At 31.0% G+C, this 16972-nt stretch overlaps 3 protein-coding genes across 8 annotated transcripts; all 3 read left to right on the top strand.

The window, feature by feature from the left end:
• Positions 1-983: 983 nt before the first annotated feature.
• On the top strand, positions 984-4058 carry LOC110615067 (probable transcription factor KAN4). Its single transcript, XM_021756774.2, has 6 exons — positions 984-1903; positions 2028-2104; positions 2347-2383; positions 2569-2725; positions 3489-3588; positions 3699-4058. Exons 1-6 carry the CDS (start codon positions 1402-1404, stop codon positions 3870-3872), a joined length of 1047 nt encoding a protein of 348 aa, XP_021612466.1. The 5' UTR covers positions 984-1401; the 3' UTR covers positions 3873-4058.
• Positions 4059-7643: 3585 nt separating this feature from the next.
• LOC110616234 (xanthotoxin 5-hydroxylase CYP82C4) lies at positions 7644-12590 on the top strand. Of its 6 annotated transcripts, none has more exons than XM_021758591.2 (4): positions 7645-7920; positions 9243-9345; positions 10235-11164; positions 11482-12590. In XM_021758591.2, exons 3-4 carry the CDS (start codon positions 10418-10420, stop codon positions 12103-12105), a joined length of 1371 nt encoding a protein of 456 aa, XP_021614283.1. In that variant the 5' UTR covers positions 7645-7920; positions 9243-9345; positions 10235-10417; the 3' UTR covers positions 12106-12590. The 6 variants fall into 6 exon arrangements, with proteins under 6 accessions (XP_043813089.1, XP_021614279.1, XP_021614283.1 ...); XM_021758588.2 differs by having other exon boundaries at positions 9240-9345; XM_043957154.1 differs by having other exon boundaries at positions 7644-7920; positions 9243-11164.
• A 1490-nt stretch (positions 12591-14080) lies between these two features.
• Positions 14081-15853, top strand: LOC110614589 (xanthotoxin 5-hydroxylase CYP82C4). Its single transcript, XM_021756156.2, has 2 exons — positions 14081-15061; positions 15130-15853. The coding sequence occupies exons 1-2, from the start codon at positions 14081-14083 to the stop codon at positions 15754-15756; spliced, it is 1608 nt and encodes a 535-aa protein (XP_021611848.2). The 3' UTR covers positions 15757-15853.
• Positions 15854-16972: the final 1119 nt, after the last annotated feature.

The following is a 16972-nucleotide window of genomic DNA, read 5'->3' as shown; positions in this document are numbered from 1 at the left end:
GTGAATTAATTTTATTTGATTGTGTGGATTTTATTTAGTTGTATAGTTGAATTGGTTTAATTTTTTAATCTAATTTGATATGAATTCATTTGGTTTGTTTATTTAAATTTCTAATTTTTTTTAATCGTCTTATATATAGTCTTTTAAGCCTTATTAAATACTAGATGAAAAAAAAAACTTGCATGTCAAAATACTAACTTGTGAATATTTTTTTCCGAGCAAAAAATTCCAGACTCTAGACTGCAGATCATATATAGACTGGAGAATTTTTCTCCTGTTTGCTCTTTTTGACTCTTGACTGGACTAGAGCTGGCAATAGTGATGGTCGGTTTAGGGCAACGCTTAAGGTTGGGCTGGAACTACAGGACTATTAATTAATTCAATTAATTACTTTAATTTTTATTGTTAGGCTTAAATTTATTTAATTGGTTTTCATCACACATGCAGATTAATTAGTCAAACAAATTCATAATCTAACTATATATTACCACTCATGTTCTTGTTTTTCATTTATGAGTTGATAAAATATTATATTTATATAGTCTAGTGATAATATTATATTTATGAATCTAAAAAAATCCAAATTCTACTCCACTTTCTATAATAAATAAAAAGAAAAATCATTTCTTCTTTTAGCATTGTCATTTTTGTGATAGGGTTGTGTTGATTTTTTTTTTCCATGGATTATTAATTGAAATGTTTGTAACTCAATTAATTAAAAAAATTATATTTATTAATATAATTAACATTATAAATTAATTAAAATTCTTAAATGCATGTATATGTAATGCGTATGATTGAGAGCTACAGTGAGAGAGAAAAAGAAAAAGAAAAAGAAAAATTTCTCTAATGCCCTTCCAAATATTCCTTTGAACAGTAACTCCTTTTGTTTTCTCGAATCCCCTCCATTCCACCATTATATCCTCTGCAACCTCCTTTTCATTCTCATAAGAAATAAATCATTTTTTAAAAAAAAAAAAAAAAAAAAAAACCTACCCTCTTCTCTTCCTCTCTGAAGAAATGTTTCTGATCCCACTCTGCATCCTTGAATACACAACTTCCCCTTTTCTACTAACTTTCCATTTAAGCCATCATCCCCAGAAAAAAACCTCTGTTACTTTCTCTTTTCTTTCATTTTTTTAATCTGACCCACTACTCTCTCTGCAATTCCTTCACCTCTGTTTATCTACTTTTTCTCTCTTCTCTCATCTCCTAATCCTAGAGGAATCCTATTGCAAAAAAAAAGAAAAAAAAAGCCTATAATCATAAGCCACTCATGATATAATCATATAATCAAAAGCTCCATTGCTTTTCAGCTGCTCCTCCAAGAAATAGCTTCTCTTTGAAGTTCTAAACTATCCTTTTTTGCTAGTTTGACTAGATTAGATCTCCATCATTCTCATGTTCTCAAGCTCAAACCAAATAATGAGAACATCATCACCTTTGCCTGATCTTTCCTTGCAGATCAGCCCACCATCGGTTTGTGATTTTGAAGCAATAAAGAAAGTGGACTATGATGGAGGATTAACAAGGAAAGCTTTTTACAGTGATAGGAGCTCGACTACTGATTCTGGTAGCAGTGGAAGCGATTTGAGCCATGAAAATGGCTTCTTTAATCAAGAGATGGGTTATAATCTTGGTCCTAGTGAGCCTACTTTGAGCTTAGGTTTTGAAATGGCTGACTTGAGTTCTCCAACACTGCAACTACCAAGAAATCTTAATCACCACCACCATCATCATCAGCATCACCACCATCAACCTCAAATCTATGGCCGAGAGTTCAAGAGAAATGTGAGAATGATTAGTGGGGTTAAAAGAAGCATCAGAGCTCCTCGAATGAGATGGACCACAACTCTCCATGCTCATTTTGTTCATGCAGTCCAGCTTCTTGGTGGCCATGAAAGTAATACATAACAATCTCATCTTAAAAAAATTTCTTACACTCTCTTGTTTCTTTATTACAAGTTCATTTCTGTTTGCCGGAGGAGCATAAGCTTATTACACTTGTATTTTTTCAAATGCTGCAGGAGCAACACCCAAATCAGTTTTAGAGTTGATGAATGTGAAAGATCTAACCCTAGCTCACGTGAAGAGTCACTTGCAGGTGGTGTTACTGTGTTCAATCCACAATTCTTTGAAATTATGAATGCCACAGAAAAATTTTCAATGTTTCCCATTGTCGTTTTTGCATTTTTGACCGTCGTTTTTTCTGTATATATATTGCTGCAACTCATTTTTAGTGGGGGTGAAGAACAAAAGGGTGAAGACAAAAGGGCATCTAGAGTTTAATTTTAGCAATTAACATGGATCATTTTTTCTCATATTTTTTTGTGGGTGTTCATGCAGATGTATAGAACAGTGAAGAGCACTGACAAAGGATCAGGTAATTTACATTTATCTTCTCTAGTCTCTACCAATCAATTGTGACAAAAACTCTATAATTTAACTTACTATTTTGAACTAAAACAAGAACAGTTTTGTAATGGACGGACATGATGAAGTCCATGTGAATGATTTGCTTGCTGTCTGAGAAAGCAGAACCAACGGCTCTATCTATGATTATTGCAGGTCAAGGCCAGACAGACATGGGTTTGAAGCAAACGGCAGGATTAATTGTTGATCTGGATGCTGGATTTTCTGCCGGAAAAGTTGAAACCAACCCTTGTTGTTCTCACAATCCACCACCAACTCCGCCACTGCCAACCATACAAAAAACCCAAATAAGGTGGGTGCTTCTCCTGCCTGCTTTCTCCCTTGTTTGCTTATTTTCTTTTTGTCCAAAGGTTCATGTTCTTATCTTCTCCATCATTTTAAAATGGACAATAATGCCGACTTCAATGTTATCCATTAAACCAATGCAAACATACATGCACGAATATACACAAATTCCTCTTGGTGTTGGACTTTTTGATCCAACATGTTATATATTAAGTAGATTTTATATAATAAACTGCTGTGTAATTCTTCTTCTCTAATACTTGCATAGATCTTAATGAACTCACCTAGGGTTTCTCTGCACAGTAGTGTTTTACGTGAACCGTGAATAATAATGTAAATACCTAACATTCTATGTCCGTTGGATTGTTAGTGTCTTGATCCCAATGGTCTGAAAGTCAAGGGATTGGTTCAGATCTCAATGCTTATATCCATAGGACCATAGCTCACACCCTGTCTCAAATAGTAATTCCATATTTCCTTTAGTTTTTTTTCTGTGATAAATCAGAATTTTATACTATTTCTATTTTCCTTTAGTTGATCAAGCCATTAATGTTTTGGCTGGATTTTGTTGGCTTATATAGATAGCTGTGTAAATATCAACCAAAGCAATGCATCAAGTTTTGCTCCCCATATTCATTTGTTTTCTTAGTTTCTTGAAGATCCAAATTTCAAACTTGAATTAATGTTCACGATTAGATATTGGCCGCTGATTAGAGTGGGATCACTGATAATATACTTTGATATTGATTTCTTGGTAATCTTGTGAACAGAGGTTCAGGTTCTTGGTCATCATCAATGGAGACAAGGGACAAAAATAGATCAAACACTGAGGATTCAACATATTCTCATTTCAGTGCACATGATGCCAAGGTATGATCTTGTCATCAAAAACAAAATCTAACATGTTGGAATTTACTAATAATTAGCAATATTCCAAATTCATACAATTAATTATGATTATGATCATGTTTTTTTATTAGGAGGACAGACCCATGGCAGCCCTCCATATGTCTGAAAGAGTGAAGGAGAGGTTGGAATCTAGCTCCTTGTCACCTTCAGACATGTTGGTTAATCTAGAGTTCACTCTTGGAAGGCCAAGTTGGCAAATGGACTATGCTGAATCATCAAATGAGCTGACTCTTCTCAAGTGTTAAATCTAATTAATCTAATCTAATCTTCTTCTTTTTTTTCCCTTTTTTAAATTAACGTGCATGGACGAAGTATCTAATGTTTTTCATGCATCTCTTCCATGTTCTTGGAATTTTGTCTCAACTGTGAAAAAGTTGGGGAAAAAAAATGGTAACTTCAATTATTATGACAACAAAATATTTTGGTCTCCAGGTGTTGAGGTACGGTATAAATGATGAATTTTCACAAGGCAGAGCCTTTAAAGAGAAAAAAAATTCAACAATTGTCATGATGATTATTGATAGATTTAATATATTGTCCTTGCAAAGGGTAATGAAATTAGAGGGTCCAGATTAATTCATAGAAAGGTGTGGGACAAGTTATAATGTGAAATATCTTGGATTATTATTAGTATCAATCAATTACGCTGCCTTCTGCTTGCTGCAGAATCATCTTCTTGATCATGTTCATTTTGACTCCATTGATTATCCCCATAGCAGACTGAAACTATATATGTATATGCTTATATATAGTCGTAATTGGGTTGATATGAAAGATGCTGATCTAACTTGATCACATTGAGCAAAGTTAATGATAATACATAAAGAAAGAAAAAGTATAATGTAGTTTTTATCGATTTTTTTATTTTAAATTTTGTTGTTCAATTTGTATTAAAATAATATTTGTGGTATTCAGCGATTAGCAAGTAAAAAGGGTAATTTTTAGATGCGGTTAAAAATATTAATTTTTAAATTATATATCGAAATACTAATTATTAAATTATGAATATTCTTTTTCTATGATTCAACACACTCTTCACGTCTAGAATTTTATTGGTACACGACATAGTTATAGGGGGTCCAATATCGGAGGAGAAAACTCTCATACTATATTAAATTTGACCTATACCTAACTCACTAAAAAACTAGCTAAAAAGGAAGGAGTGTCTATGACCCATATAAGGGTGCATTATTTCTTTCCACAACTAATGTGAGATTAACGCTAATTTAATATAAATTAAACTATAAATTTTAAAATTAAAAATGAGTGAAACCATCACATATTTTTTTATACTTTTATTTTTTAATTAATAATTATATTTTAATTATCATAATAGTATTTTTTGATAGTGTCAGAAAATTATCACTATTTACTAATGATATGATATAATACTACATATATTATTTTCACACAAATTGAATTATAAAATTTAAAATAAAAATAATAAAAGCAGAATATACTTGGTATTTAAAATGATCTCCTCCTAGTTTACGAGAGAATACCGAAGTTTATACATTTAGCGGATTAATGTAATCAATGTATTTTTAGCTAAATATATATTTTTATAAGTGAATGATAATTTAGGATTGATTAGTTATATACACCTGGACGTGGTAAGAATTACTCGCAGAACATGTTTGACCTTGGAAAAGCAAGACTGGAAAAGTAGTGAATATTTGTAGGACCCAATCAAATCTGCCATGACCATCTTCATCTTCGAATGATGGAACTGTGAGCAAACAGTGGCGACCAAAATGGACTTACGGTATTGACCTTTCCAATATGCATCTGATGTCACAAAGAACAACTTCAGCATTTACAGTTTAGAGACATCAGACAAGATTCTTAAAAAACAAACAAACAAACAAAAAAAAATTTCTTTTATTTAATACCGTTAATAATATTAATTAACACTTAAAAATTAATTAAAAATTTTTTATTATAATAAATTATATTTTAATCTTTAAACTTTATAAAATATATAATTTAGTTTAAATATTTATAAATTTAGTTATAAAATTTTATTTTATAATAAAATATTTCATTTAATTATAATTTATCCTTATATTTTTATAAATTAGTTTTTAAATATTATAATTATTTAGAAATAAGTAGTTATTTTTTTAAATTAATCTCACATATTTATTAAATTTAATATTTTAAAATAAATTAATAAAATATAAATTAAATCAAAGAATCCTGCTATAATATAGCATCTAAATTCAAATTTAAAGGGTTTTTTCTAGTCTAATTTTTTCCTTTTGAATAAATTTTTTAATAGAATAAGGAGATATTAAATTTTTTTATCTTTATTTTATTTTATTTTTTTCATACGTAAAATATTAAAATTTAAAAAATAAACAAAATAATTTATAAAAATATAAAAATTTATTAACAATTATCTTCTTTAGGATCAATCTATAAAAATATATAAATTAATTTCAATTAAAAATATAAAATTTAAATTAAAAATTATTTTATTATTCAAATAAAATTTAATAATTAAATTTAAAAATATAATGACTAAAATATAATTTTTATTAAATATTATAGAATAAATTATTATTTTATAGTGATATTTAATAATATTAGAGAAAAATTTTAATAATATTAGAGAAAAATTTTACTTTTCTATCCGCGAAAATACCGAATTTTTTTTTATAAATTAAAATATAAAATTTTATTTAAAAATGTGCTAAAATATAAAATAATTTTTTATATAAATTAAATTTTTAATTATAAATAACACTAATATTTGAAATCAGGTTAAATTACACAAAATTAATTGTATTAATTATAATAAAGGCGAAAATTTAGCTATTCCTACCAATTTTGCCTAATTTTAAATTAAAATCGAAAATTGTATAAAACTATTCGATTCTAGTTCATTTTCTTTACTTGTCGGTTCCAGTTGAATCGAACTGAACCAGTCATCAAACTTAACTTGTCACTCGTATTCCTTCGAGTTCACAATCTTATTTAAGAGAAATTATTATACATTCAGTGTGTAGGTGCATCTCATCAAGTTGAGAAGACAGTAGCATAACACATCATCACATTATTTAAAGCGATTAAAACTTACATATATCATTATTCAAGTAAGATTTTTATTTTTAATAAAATGAAAATTATAATATTAGAAAAATAATTAATTAGTATTTTAATTTTCAAAACATATTAAAATATTTTTAAAATTTTAAAAGTCTATTAATTAATTTCTCTTTAATTTTTTAATGTTATTAAAAAATATAAAACACATTTAATATAAATAAATTAATTAGTAAATATTTTTATGAAAGAAATAAATTAATAAATTTTTTTATGGCATGATAAATTAAATAATAAAATATTTAAAATTAAAAATTAATAAAAAATTAATTAATAAATTTTTAAAATATTTTAAAATATTTTTTAAAATCTAAAAATTAAAAAGTAAATTTCCTGATAAAATTATTAATAGGTAAGTTTACAATAATTTTCTTTTAGGGATTTTGACAAGTCCTAAATTGCGGCTTTGACGAGTGAAATTATATGGTGAAATTATTATTTACACAATATCATAAATTAATAAAAGTGAAACAAATAAATAATTAAAATCTATAAGTTGATAAATAAACTGTAGAAATATAAAAAATTAATTAATAATTTTTTTTTTGCTTCAAAAAAATAATTTTTTTAAAAAATAAATATAATTAATTTTATATAAATATTTTATTTTTGATTATTTATTATATTACTCTAATTTTATAATTTTTATTTGTTTTTTCTTTTTTAATTATTTTAAAATTTTTACTTACTCTCCTTTTTTTACACTATTCTAATATATATATAAATTGAATGCTATAATTTTATTTAATTTTTAAGATTTTTTTTAAATATGTTTTAGTATTTAATAAAATATAATATTTTTAAAATAAATATAATTAAAAAATTAATAATTTTTTTTAATATATATAAAATAATAAAGTTGACAAAAAAAATGGTAATAAATGAATATCGTATAAGCACGTAGAACGCCACAGTTTTGGCTCTATAATTTTCTCTTGGGCAGGGGAAAGGACTGGTAACGAGTATGATGAGCCATAGCTAGGTTTTAAAGGGTTAGGCCCAAAACAATATAGCGGTTTCTGCGCTGCAATACAATAATGCAGACAGGCCTATCAATTATACCACTGCTGCAATGAGGAAGATGAAATTGTTAGTGTCGTCCAGCAATGATTGTGCGTGAAAAATAATTGGAGAACAGCACCATCAATTCAACCCAAATAAGCCCTCACAATTCTGGAATTTTAGGTATTTTCTTTGAATATTCTTCATTGTCCATCATTACTTTATATCTTGCTTTAGATTTTGAGAAATCAAATGCGTTTTCACTCTCTCACACTGTCCCCTTGCTTCCACTTTCTCCCACTATCCATTATTTGCTTGAAAACGTACGTTATTTTTCCCTAACCATTTTGGAGCTGTACTGTAATGTGAGGACTTTTGGGTATCTTCTGGCTTAGACCCTTGTGGTCGCAACAGTAGCAATTGCTTGCATAAGCTGTTTGTTTTACTGGGATGTAATTTACTGGACCCAACAGGTCGAATTTAGCCTAATTTCAAAGATTACTGTTAATTATAACCAAGACCTTATTGTTGAGATATAAATTTTGCTGATATGTATAGTCAAGTCAGCGTAAAATGATTTTTTTTAATTATGGATTAGTGTTAATTTCTTTCTATATTGACTGGACTACACATATCAACACTATTTATATCTCAATTAAGTTTTTAGCTATAATTAATACTAACCTTTGAAATTAGGTTAAATTAGACAATTAAAAATATTGGCTATAATTGACAAAAGGCAAAAAAAATTTACTATTTCTATCCATTTTGCCTAAATTTAATAAATTAGGAATATAATTTAACTAATATCTAATTTTGTTATACTAGAATTAGTTTAATATAATTATATTGAATTTAAACTTATTAAATGTATACTTTGATCTCTAAATGTAAATTTTATATTGAATCTAAATATAAATACTGTGGCCATCTTGGTGACAAAATAATTTTAATTTTGCACTGAATTGAAGCAAACCCAAGTGGATAATAACATTTGATGCTGGGAAATTTTGGTCTCGCATGATAATTTGCAGAAATTAACATTTGAATTGAAACTGCATTTCTTTTTCTGAAATAATTTTTTTGGATGGGGTAGACAGAATACCAAAAAACTGCAAGCTTAGGTCACTGTCAAATAAAGCCCTATATTATTTATGTTAATCATATTGTGTTGGCTACAAGTTGTGCTCAATCTGGATCCATCATAATAAGAAGAATGCTTTCCTTAATTTTAGTTTCTTTAGTGCCTATTGTCCTTATTTTGAAATCTGATTTTTGAAGAAAGAAGATCCTGTTTAGCATTGTTTAGAAGTTAAAACCTTTTACTAAAAAGTAACATTTTAGATATTATTGTGAAAGCGTTTCAAAAAACATTTAATTATTTTAGAGTTTTAATATTAAAATATGTCAAAATTTAACTTTAAATAATTTCTAAAGAGTTTCTTAACAGCATCCTTAATATAAAAAACAACTGAAAATTGCTCCTTTCCTTTTCTTTTCAGAAGACCTGAAGATGTTTGCTCATCTTTTCCCTGGCAACCTGAATTTGAGTTGTCGCTGGTTGCTGCATCCAGCATTTAGCAGGGCAGATGATGCAGAATATGAAATGTATAATGTGGAAACCATATTAAAGGGCAAAGTGGCATGATCCATGCATGCCCTTTATGTTTGACATCAAGCCTTTACTCCTCAATTAGCTATTCTATCTTGAATTATTCTCAACTCGTTTAAATATGAATTGAATTTTCTGCACCCCATCATCATTTGTTTTTTCTTGATAAAACATGTTAAGAATAACTTTTAGGTTTTGCGACATTGTATCATCATGTTCCTGCCATTTCTTTAGTGATTGGCACTTGAGAAATCCATAATCTATAAGTTGTTTGGAATGCAAAAATTGCTGGGTTTTTTTGTTCTGCTATTTGATGTAATGATGATTTTGCTATGGTCTTCTTGAATCCACTTCTAGTATCAGTGCATAACAAGTCAATAGCAGTCTGTTCTGATAGGATAAGTTGGACATTAGATTTTTTAGTGGGCAGATGAGCCTACTAGATCTGTTCCCAGCTATTATATTATGGAACTGGATGATGTGAACCTCGTATATATTTTCTATGAACTGTCATCATCTTGCTTGGTAGCACTGTTAGGTGACTGTCATATCATTCTGTTAAAGTATTGTGAGATGTAGATATCTATTTCAAGTGGCTATGTTAGAAAATTAAGTGAATATGAGTGTTAATTAAATTATTGAGATATAGTTCTTACACTGTGGAGCATATTTGACATTCTTCTGATATCTAGATTAATCTTTATACCATATGTGTGTATATGCATGGATGGCATGGCCAATGCCAGAATTTGCCATACTTTGGTATGCTTCATGCTTAATTTTTTGAAATTTGTTGTTGAGAGTGGGTGTATAAATTGACTAGATTTCACTTTTACATGTGAAAATTTGTAAATCAAATAACCAATTATGGATCCTTCTCTCCAGATAACAGTAATTGCTGGGTTTTTTTCTTTCATCTTTCTCTGCAATGCATATCTTCAACGGACAAAGAGTAGCAAATGTAGCAAGAGTAGAGAGGCTCCTGAACCAGCTGGAGCATGGCCAATCATTGGCCACCTCAATCTATTGGCCGGTGTTGATAAGCTTCTTCACCAAACACTTGGATCGATGGCTGATAAGTATGGGCCAGCATTCAACATTCGCATAGGCAGTCATCTTGCCTTTGTGATTTCTACTAGGGAATTGGCAAAGGAATGCTTCACCATAAATGACAAAGCCGTTGCTTCTCGTCCCACTACAGCAGCCACAAAGCACATGTGCTATAACCATGCTGTATTTGGTTTTGCACCCTACAGCTCCCACTGGCGCGAGATGCGAAAGATAGTAATGCTCGAACTTCTTTCAAACCGGCGAATTGAGATGGTCAAGCATGTCCAGGCATCTGAACTTGATCTGGGGATAAGGAAGCTTTATAGTCTGTGGACTGAAAATAATAGTCTTCCAGTGCTTGTTGAACTTAAACAGTGGTTTGAGGATATGACACTCAATGTGATCGTTAGAGCACTGGCTGGAAAGAGATATACTGGTTCCACTGATGATGATGAGACAAGAAGGTGCCAGAAGGCAATTTCTCAATTCTTTCACTTGATGGGAATTTTTGTGGTTTCAGATGCACTTCCATTTCTCCGGTGGCTGGATTTAGAGGGGCATGAAAAGGCAATGAAGCAGACAGCTAAGGACTTGGATGCTGTACTTGCAGGTTGGCTGACTGAGCATCGCCAAAAGATAGTTTCTGGAGAGATCAAGACTAAGGGTGAACAGGACTTCATCGATGTGATGTTGTCGCTTGAGGAAAAAGGGCAATTGTCAGGCTTCCAGTATGATTCAGATACCAGCATCAAGTCTACCTGTCTGGTATGCTCAACATGCTATATAAAGAACTATGAAACAACTCTTGTTTTATGAAACGCGCTTGACAATAGACATTATTTTTACTAGAGCACTTGAAATGGCTTAGGAGTGCACATTTGGTTGATTTGGTTTAAAATTCAAACGAATAAACTGAACACCGAAATTTAATTATTTGTGAAAGCTAAACCGAATTGATCTGATTCGGTTGAATTTTCGAATTGATTCCATTTAGTGAGGTGTTTCGATTTGAACGAATAATGCTCATCCTATGGCCTTCACATTTTCAGATATGGATCTAACTCTAGGTTTATCAATGGCAGGCTCTTATTGCTGGTGCTAGTGACACGACAACAACCACGCTAACATGGGCGATCTCATTGCTTCTGAATAATAAACCAGTTCTAAAGAAAGCCCAAGAAGAATTAGACCTCCATATTGGCACTGGACGTAAAGTTGATGAATCAGACATCATAAACCTAGTGTATCTTCAAGCCATAATCAAGGAAACTCTCCGTTTGTACCCTGTTGCTCCCATCATACCCCGAGAATTCATGGAAAATTGTAAAATAGGTGGGTATCATGTCCCAGCTGGCACTCGCTTATTGGTAAATGTATGGAAGATTCAGAGAGATCCGAGCTTTTGGACAAATCCCACAGCTTTCCAGCCAGAGAGATATATAACAAACCATAAAGATGTTGATGTTAGAGGTCAACACTACGAACTCCTGCCTTTTGGATCTGGTAGACGATCATGCCCTGGTGCATCATTTGCACTCCATGCTCTGCAGCTAACGCTTGCTAGGTTCCTTCATGAATTTGATTTAGCAACCCCAAATGATCAGCCTGTTGACATGACTGAGACACCTGGAACTACTTTACCGAAAGCAACCCCATTAGAGGTGCTTCTTTCGCCTCGTCTTTCTGCAAAGCTCTATAGCTGTTGAAGTTTTAAAAAGTTTTAGGATTCAATAAGGTGGTATTTAAGGTGATTTGAACAGGCTTTGTTATGAATTAGATTTGTGTATTTGTTTTCTGTATTTTGTGTTATAAAGAACAGGTTCTTCTTACCCTGTTCTGCCTTTCCAAGCTCACTGCAGTCTGCAGGCTGAGGGTTGGGCATGTATTTTTCCAAACAAATGTGTTCTTTGAGCTCACAGGGCTCTCTATGAAGCTTGAACCACTACTCTGTCGGTGGATGCATCACAAATCCGATACGTTTGGCTAAACTTAGCTCCAAAAGTAGAGCTCTACATTTGGTTGGCAGGTAGACAAAGATTTGTATTCAGGGTATATCCTTTCAATGCTGGTTTGATACCAATTGCACAGAATAAATGGTCCTAACTTTGTGGACATTTTGTTCAATCTGTAATTTCTTTCTGTTTTGGTGGGTTGTAAGAGTATCTCTGTTCATGAAATGGAAATCTTTGGCTATGGGGAAAGTGCAACAGAGTTCGACATTTGCTCTGCCACCCAGTCGACCACCCTCAGCCACTGAATTTGCTTCCGTCAACGTTTGGTTTCTATAAAGCATAGGAATGTGCGTGGAGTAAAAAGTACCTAATCTGTGCTTTAATTTTAGAATGTTAAAGATGTCTGTGAAATAAGAAACCCTGTTCATGCGCACACAATTTTAGCCCTACAGCTTTCTTTGCTTATCCACAAAAAATTTGAGTTCATACTGGCTCTGAAGATAGAACCATAGAAATGGGGAATGGGTGAGCATACTGGCTTATGACCAGGCCATTTGCTCGTAGCAGCTATCAATTTTTGTCAGGTTTGCCTTGAGTGAAAATTGGGCGAGTCTAATATAAGCTCAGTTTCATATAAAAAACCGAATATAAAAAGGGTGAATTACTATTAAATTTATAATTTTTTAAAAAAATTATTAGTTTCGCTTTATTTTAAAATTATTTAATTAAAATATTTTTATATTTTATAAAATTTAATTTTTAATCTATATATTTAAAAAATTATTAACCACATTCAATATACTATTTTGACTCTATTTCTTATTGAAGTTAACACAAATTGATTAAAAGTGTTTTTATAGAAAAACTAAATAATTTGATTTTATAAATATATATTTTTAATAATTTTAAAATAAAATAAATTAGTGAATTTCTTCTCATACTATTTTTTTTTATCTAATAATCATTAAACTAAATATTTCTATCAAGATTTCTGTATAAATTAATTTATAATTTATGAATTTATATGAAATTATTCAATTTAGTGGTTACGAAACTTATACTTGTATGAACTCGAGTTCTGTAATCTTACCTTTAAAAATTTTCATTTTGGTTTTGGTTTAAGGATGGCCCGCAGTCTCTGATTTTGGATGAAAAATTCTTATCCGTATGTGAGTGTATGAGCCAATTATATTCCACCAATTAGAAATTAGAATATCTTATTAATATGTATGTTCTACTATATTTTATATAAGATTTTCTTTAATTTTAAATAAGGTATCAACTTTAAATTAGATAAATGTATACACTTTATAAAAGAGAAATTTTTAGTTTATATTATTCAGTTGATTTCTTTTTTACTTAACTTATAAAATATTTATTTTAAAAAAATAAAAATTTTGCAAGATTTTATAATAATTTATTTATTTATTTTTATAATAACTCAAGCCAAATAATGGGAAAAAAAAAAAAAAAAAAAAGACAAGGATGTCAAAGTTTTGAATTAGTATTTGAAAGTTAAATTATAACAACAAAATATATTTTTTAATAATGGAAATTTATAAATTAAAACATAATTATAATTAAAAGAATATAAAAAAAAAAAAAACTAAAGTATCATAAGAAAAAAGAATCGTAAAAGAAAGTGATGCTTTTGCTCTCCTTCAATGTGCTAGTTTCGCCACTGATGTTGGTGTTGACTTTTTGATCTACATAAATCTCATGCCCATCTATGTTCGTCGATCTTAATTACAATCGAAATATGGATCTGAATCTGCAAGTAATCGCACTTATTGGGTTCATTTCCTTGATCTTTCTCTACTTTGTCTTGTTTAGCAGGACAAGAAACATAATTGGAAGGACCAATTTTGGACAAGCACCCGAACCAGCCGGTGCATGGCCAATCATAGGCCATCTTCATCTACTAGCCGGTTCTAGTCAGCTGCTTCACCAGAAGCTTGGATTGATGGCTGATAAGTATGGACCAGCCTTCATTCTTCGCCTAGGAAGCCGCCGCGCTTTTGTAGTTTCAAGTAGCGAAGTGGCCGAGGAATGCTACACCACTTGTGATAAAGCACTCGCTTCCCGTCCCAGCACAGCAGCCACAAAGCACATGTGTTATAATGATGCAGTGTTTGGTTTTGCGCCCTATTCTCCTCACTGGCGAGAGATGCGAAAGATAGTAATGTCAGAACTTCTTTCAAATCGCCGACTTGAGATTATCAAGAACGTTCAGGCTTCTGAAATCGATGTGCTGCTAAGGAAGCTTTATGATCTCTGGGCCAAAAATAGTTGCCACCCAGTGTGTATAGATCTTAAACACTTGTTGGAGGATTTAACGCTTAATGTGATTGTAAAAATGGTGGCTGGAAAATCTTTTGTTGGTGGCTCTGATGATGTTGAGGCCAGATGGTGCCAAAAGAAGATTTCTGAGTTCTTTCACTTGCTCGGCATGTTTGTGTTGTCAGATGCCTTCCCTTCTCTCTGGTGGTTGGATTTGCAGGGTCTTGAAAAGAAAATGAAGAAGACAGGCCAGAACTTGGATGAGATGCTTGAAGATTGGGTGAGCGAGCATCGCCGGAAGAAAGCTTCAGGCGAGCTCAAGGCTGAGGGTGAACAAGACTTCATTGACGTGATGTTGTCGCTAGAAGATGATGGACAACTCTCTGGGTTTCCTTATGATTCGAATACTAGCATCAAAGCTACCTGTCTGGTATGTCAATATTATATTAGAACATTATTATTCTGAAATTAATAAGTTGATTAATTAATTTCCTGCAGACTGTTATAGCTGGCGGCAGCGACACCACATCAACCATGTTGACATGGGCCATCTCGTTACTGCTAAATCATCGATTTGCATTAGAAAAGCTAAAAGAAGAATTAGATCTTCATGTAGGTGTTGAACGTCAAGTGAATGAAACAGACTTAAAAAACCTGGTGTATCTTCAAGCTGTGGTAAAGGAGACTCTCCGCCTCTACCCCGTTGCTCCGCTCTCAGGTCCCCGGCAAGCCCTGGAAGACTGCACCATTGCTGGTTTCCACGTTCCTGCTGGAACTCGCTTGATCATAAATGCATGGAAGATTCACAGGGATCCAAGTGTGTGGACAAATCCATCAGCTTTCCAGCCAGAGAGGTTTCTCACAAGCCATGCAGGTGTTGATGTGAGAGGACAACACTTTGAGCTGATTCCTTTTGGTTCTGGCAGACGATCATGCCCAGGCATGTCATTTGCTCTACATGGTCTCCACTTGACACTTGCTAGACTCTTTCATGCTTTTGATCTGGCTACACCCATGGATCGGCCTGTGGACATGAGCGAGAGTACTGGAGTAACTTTACCAAAAGCAACTCCATTGGAGGTTCTTCTTTCTCCACGACCAGCTGCCAGGATCTATTGCTTTTGATGTAAGGAGATGCAAAAATGCTAGTGTTGTCGGGTGTTTTAGAAGGATGTGTTCTTGATTTTACTTTGTATCTTTATAAAATTCCAAAATTATTTTATTGTGTTGTTTTTTATCTGCAAAATTGATAACAGAACACGTAATCTGTCTTTCAAAATTTTGATTTTTTTATATTTTTTTTATATTTTTTGATGCAAAATTTTTTTCCCAGAAAACTTAACAAATTTACAATAAAATTAATTTGAGATAGTAAGCAAAATCAAACCAAAAGAAAAAGATACAAAATAATCATATCGTAAGTAAAATTATACGAAAAAAAAATCATAATGGATGCGTTAGATACACGTGAAGTGATTGATATTATACCTTCAGAACAAGAAGTTCTTATTTCAAAAGGCGAATCCATTAAATTTATCAATCATTAATGAGTAATCCTAATATGAGTGGATTTATTCAGGAATGCAGAAATAATACTTTAAGACCCATTATGCATCCAAAACCTTTTATTTTTCTTGGCATATGTTATTTCAGCACAAATCTTTTTGTTCTTGAGAAATTTTAATTGTCCGAAATGAATTTCTAGATTTGTAAATTTATCAATATCAAGTTCTTTAAAGGAACAAAAATTTTATTGGTAATTATGTTTAAGAATTCTTAAACCCAAGAATTAAGAATAATAAGTTCTTCATTACTTAGAATATAATAACCACTTAAAATAATGAAACATATTATATTTTTCAAGAAGTGCAAAATCGTATGGATACGATTTTTGTTGTGCATCTTAATCAATTGGATCGTTTTTTCGTGGATTCTGATACAAAACTTTTGTAGATGTGTTTTCGGATATTCTTTTATTATTTCGTTTAAGCGAATGGGATCTCTAATTCCACTTTTAGAATATTTTTTCTTGAATATCATTTAAAAAAGTTTCAAATTTATTAGTATTACAACAATTAATAATTCAAGATTTCAAACTTTTATTAAATAAAAAAAGATCCACCAAGGCAAAAAAACTATAAATGTAAGATATAGAAGGAGAATAAATATTTTTTTTTTCATTTTTTCATCTGTAAATTTTTAAGGAACTCGCCTCATTTATTAATTCTATATGATTTAATATTTCTAAGTATAAGTTCTATTATTTGTTACAAGGTTTCAAACTTATAAATTTATTCCGTGTTTTCTATTTGTGAGTCAGCGGTTAGTTCTTAAATTTTGA

Source organism: Manihot esculenta, chromosome 5 (genome assembly GCF_001659605.2).
Source record: "Manihot esculenta cultivar AM560-2 chromosome 5, M.esculenta_v8, whole genome shotgun sequence".
Lineage (NCBI taxonomy): Eukaryota > Viridiplantae > Streptophyta > Magnoliopsida > Malpighiales > Euphorbiaceae > Manihot > Manihot esculenta.
Note: the sequence above shows the minus strand (reverse complement) of the source record. Positions and strands in the feature narration are given on the sequence as shown.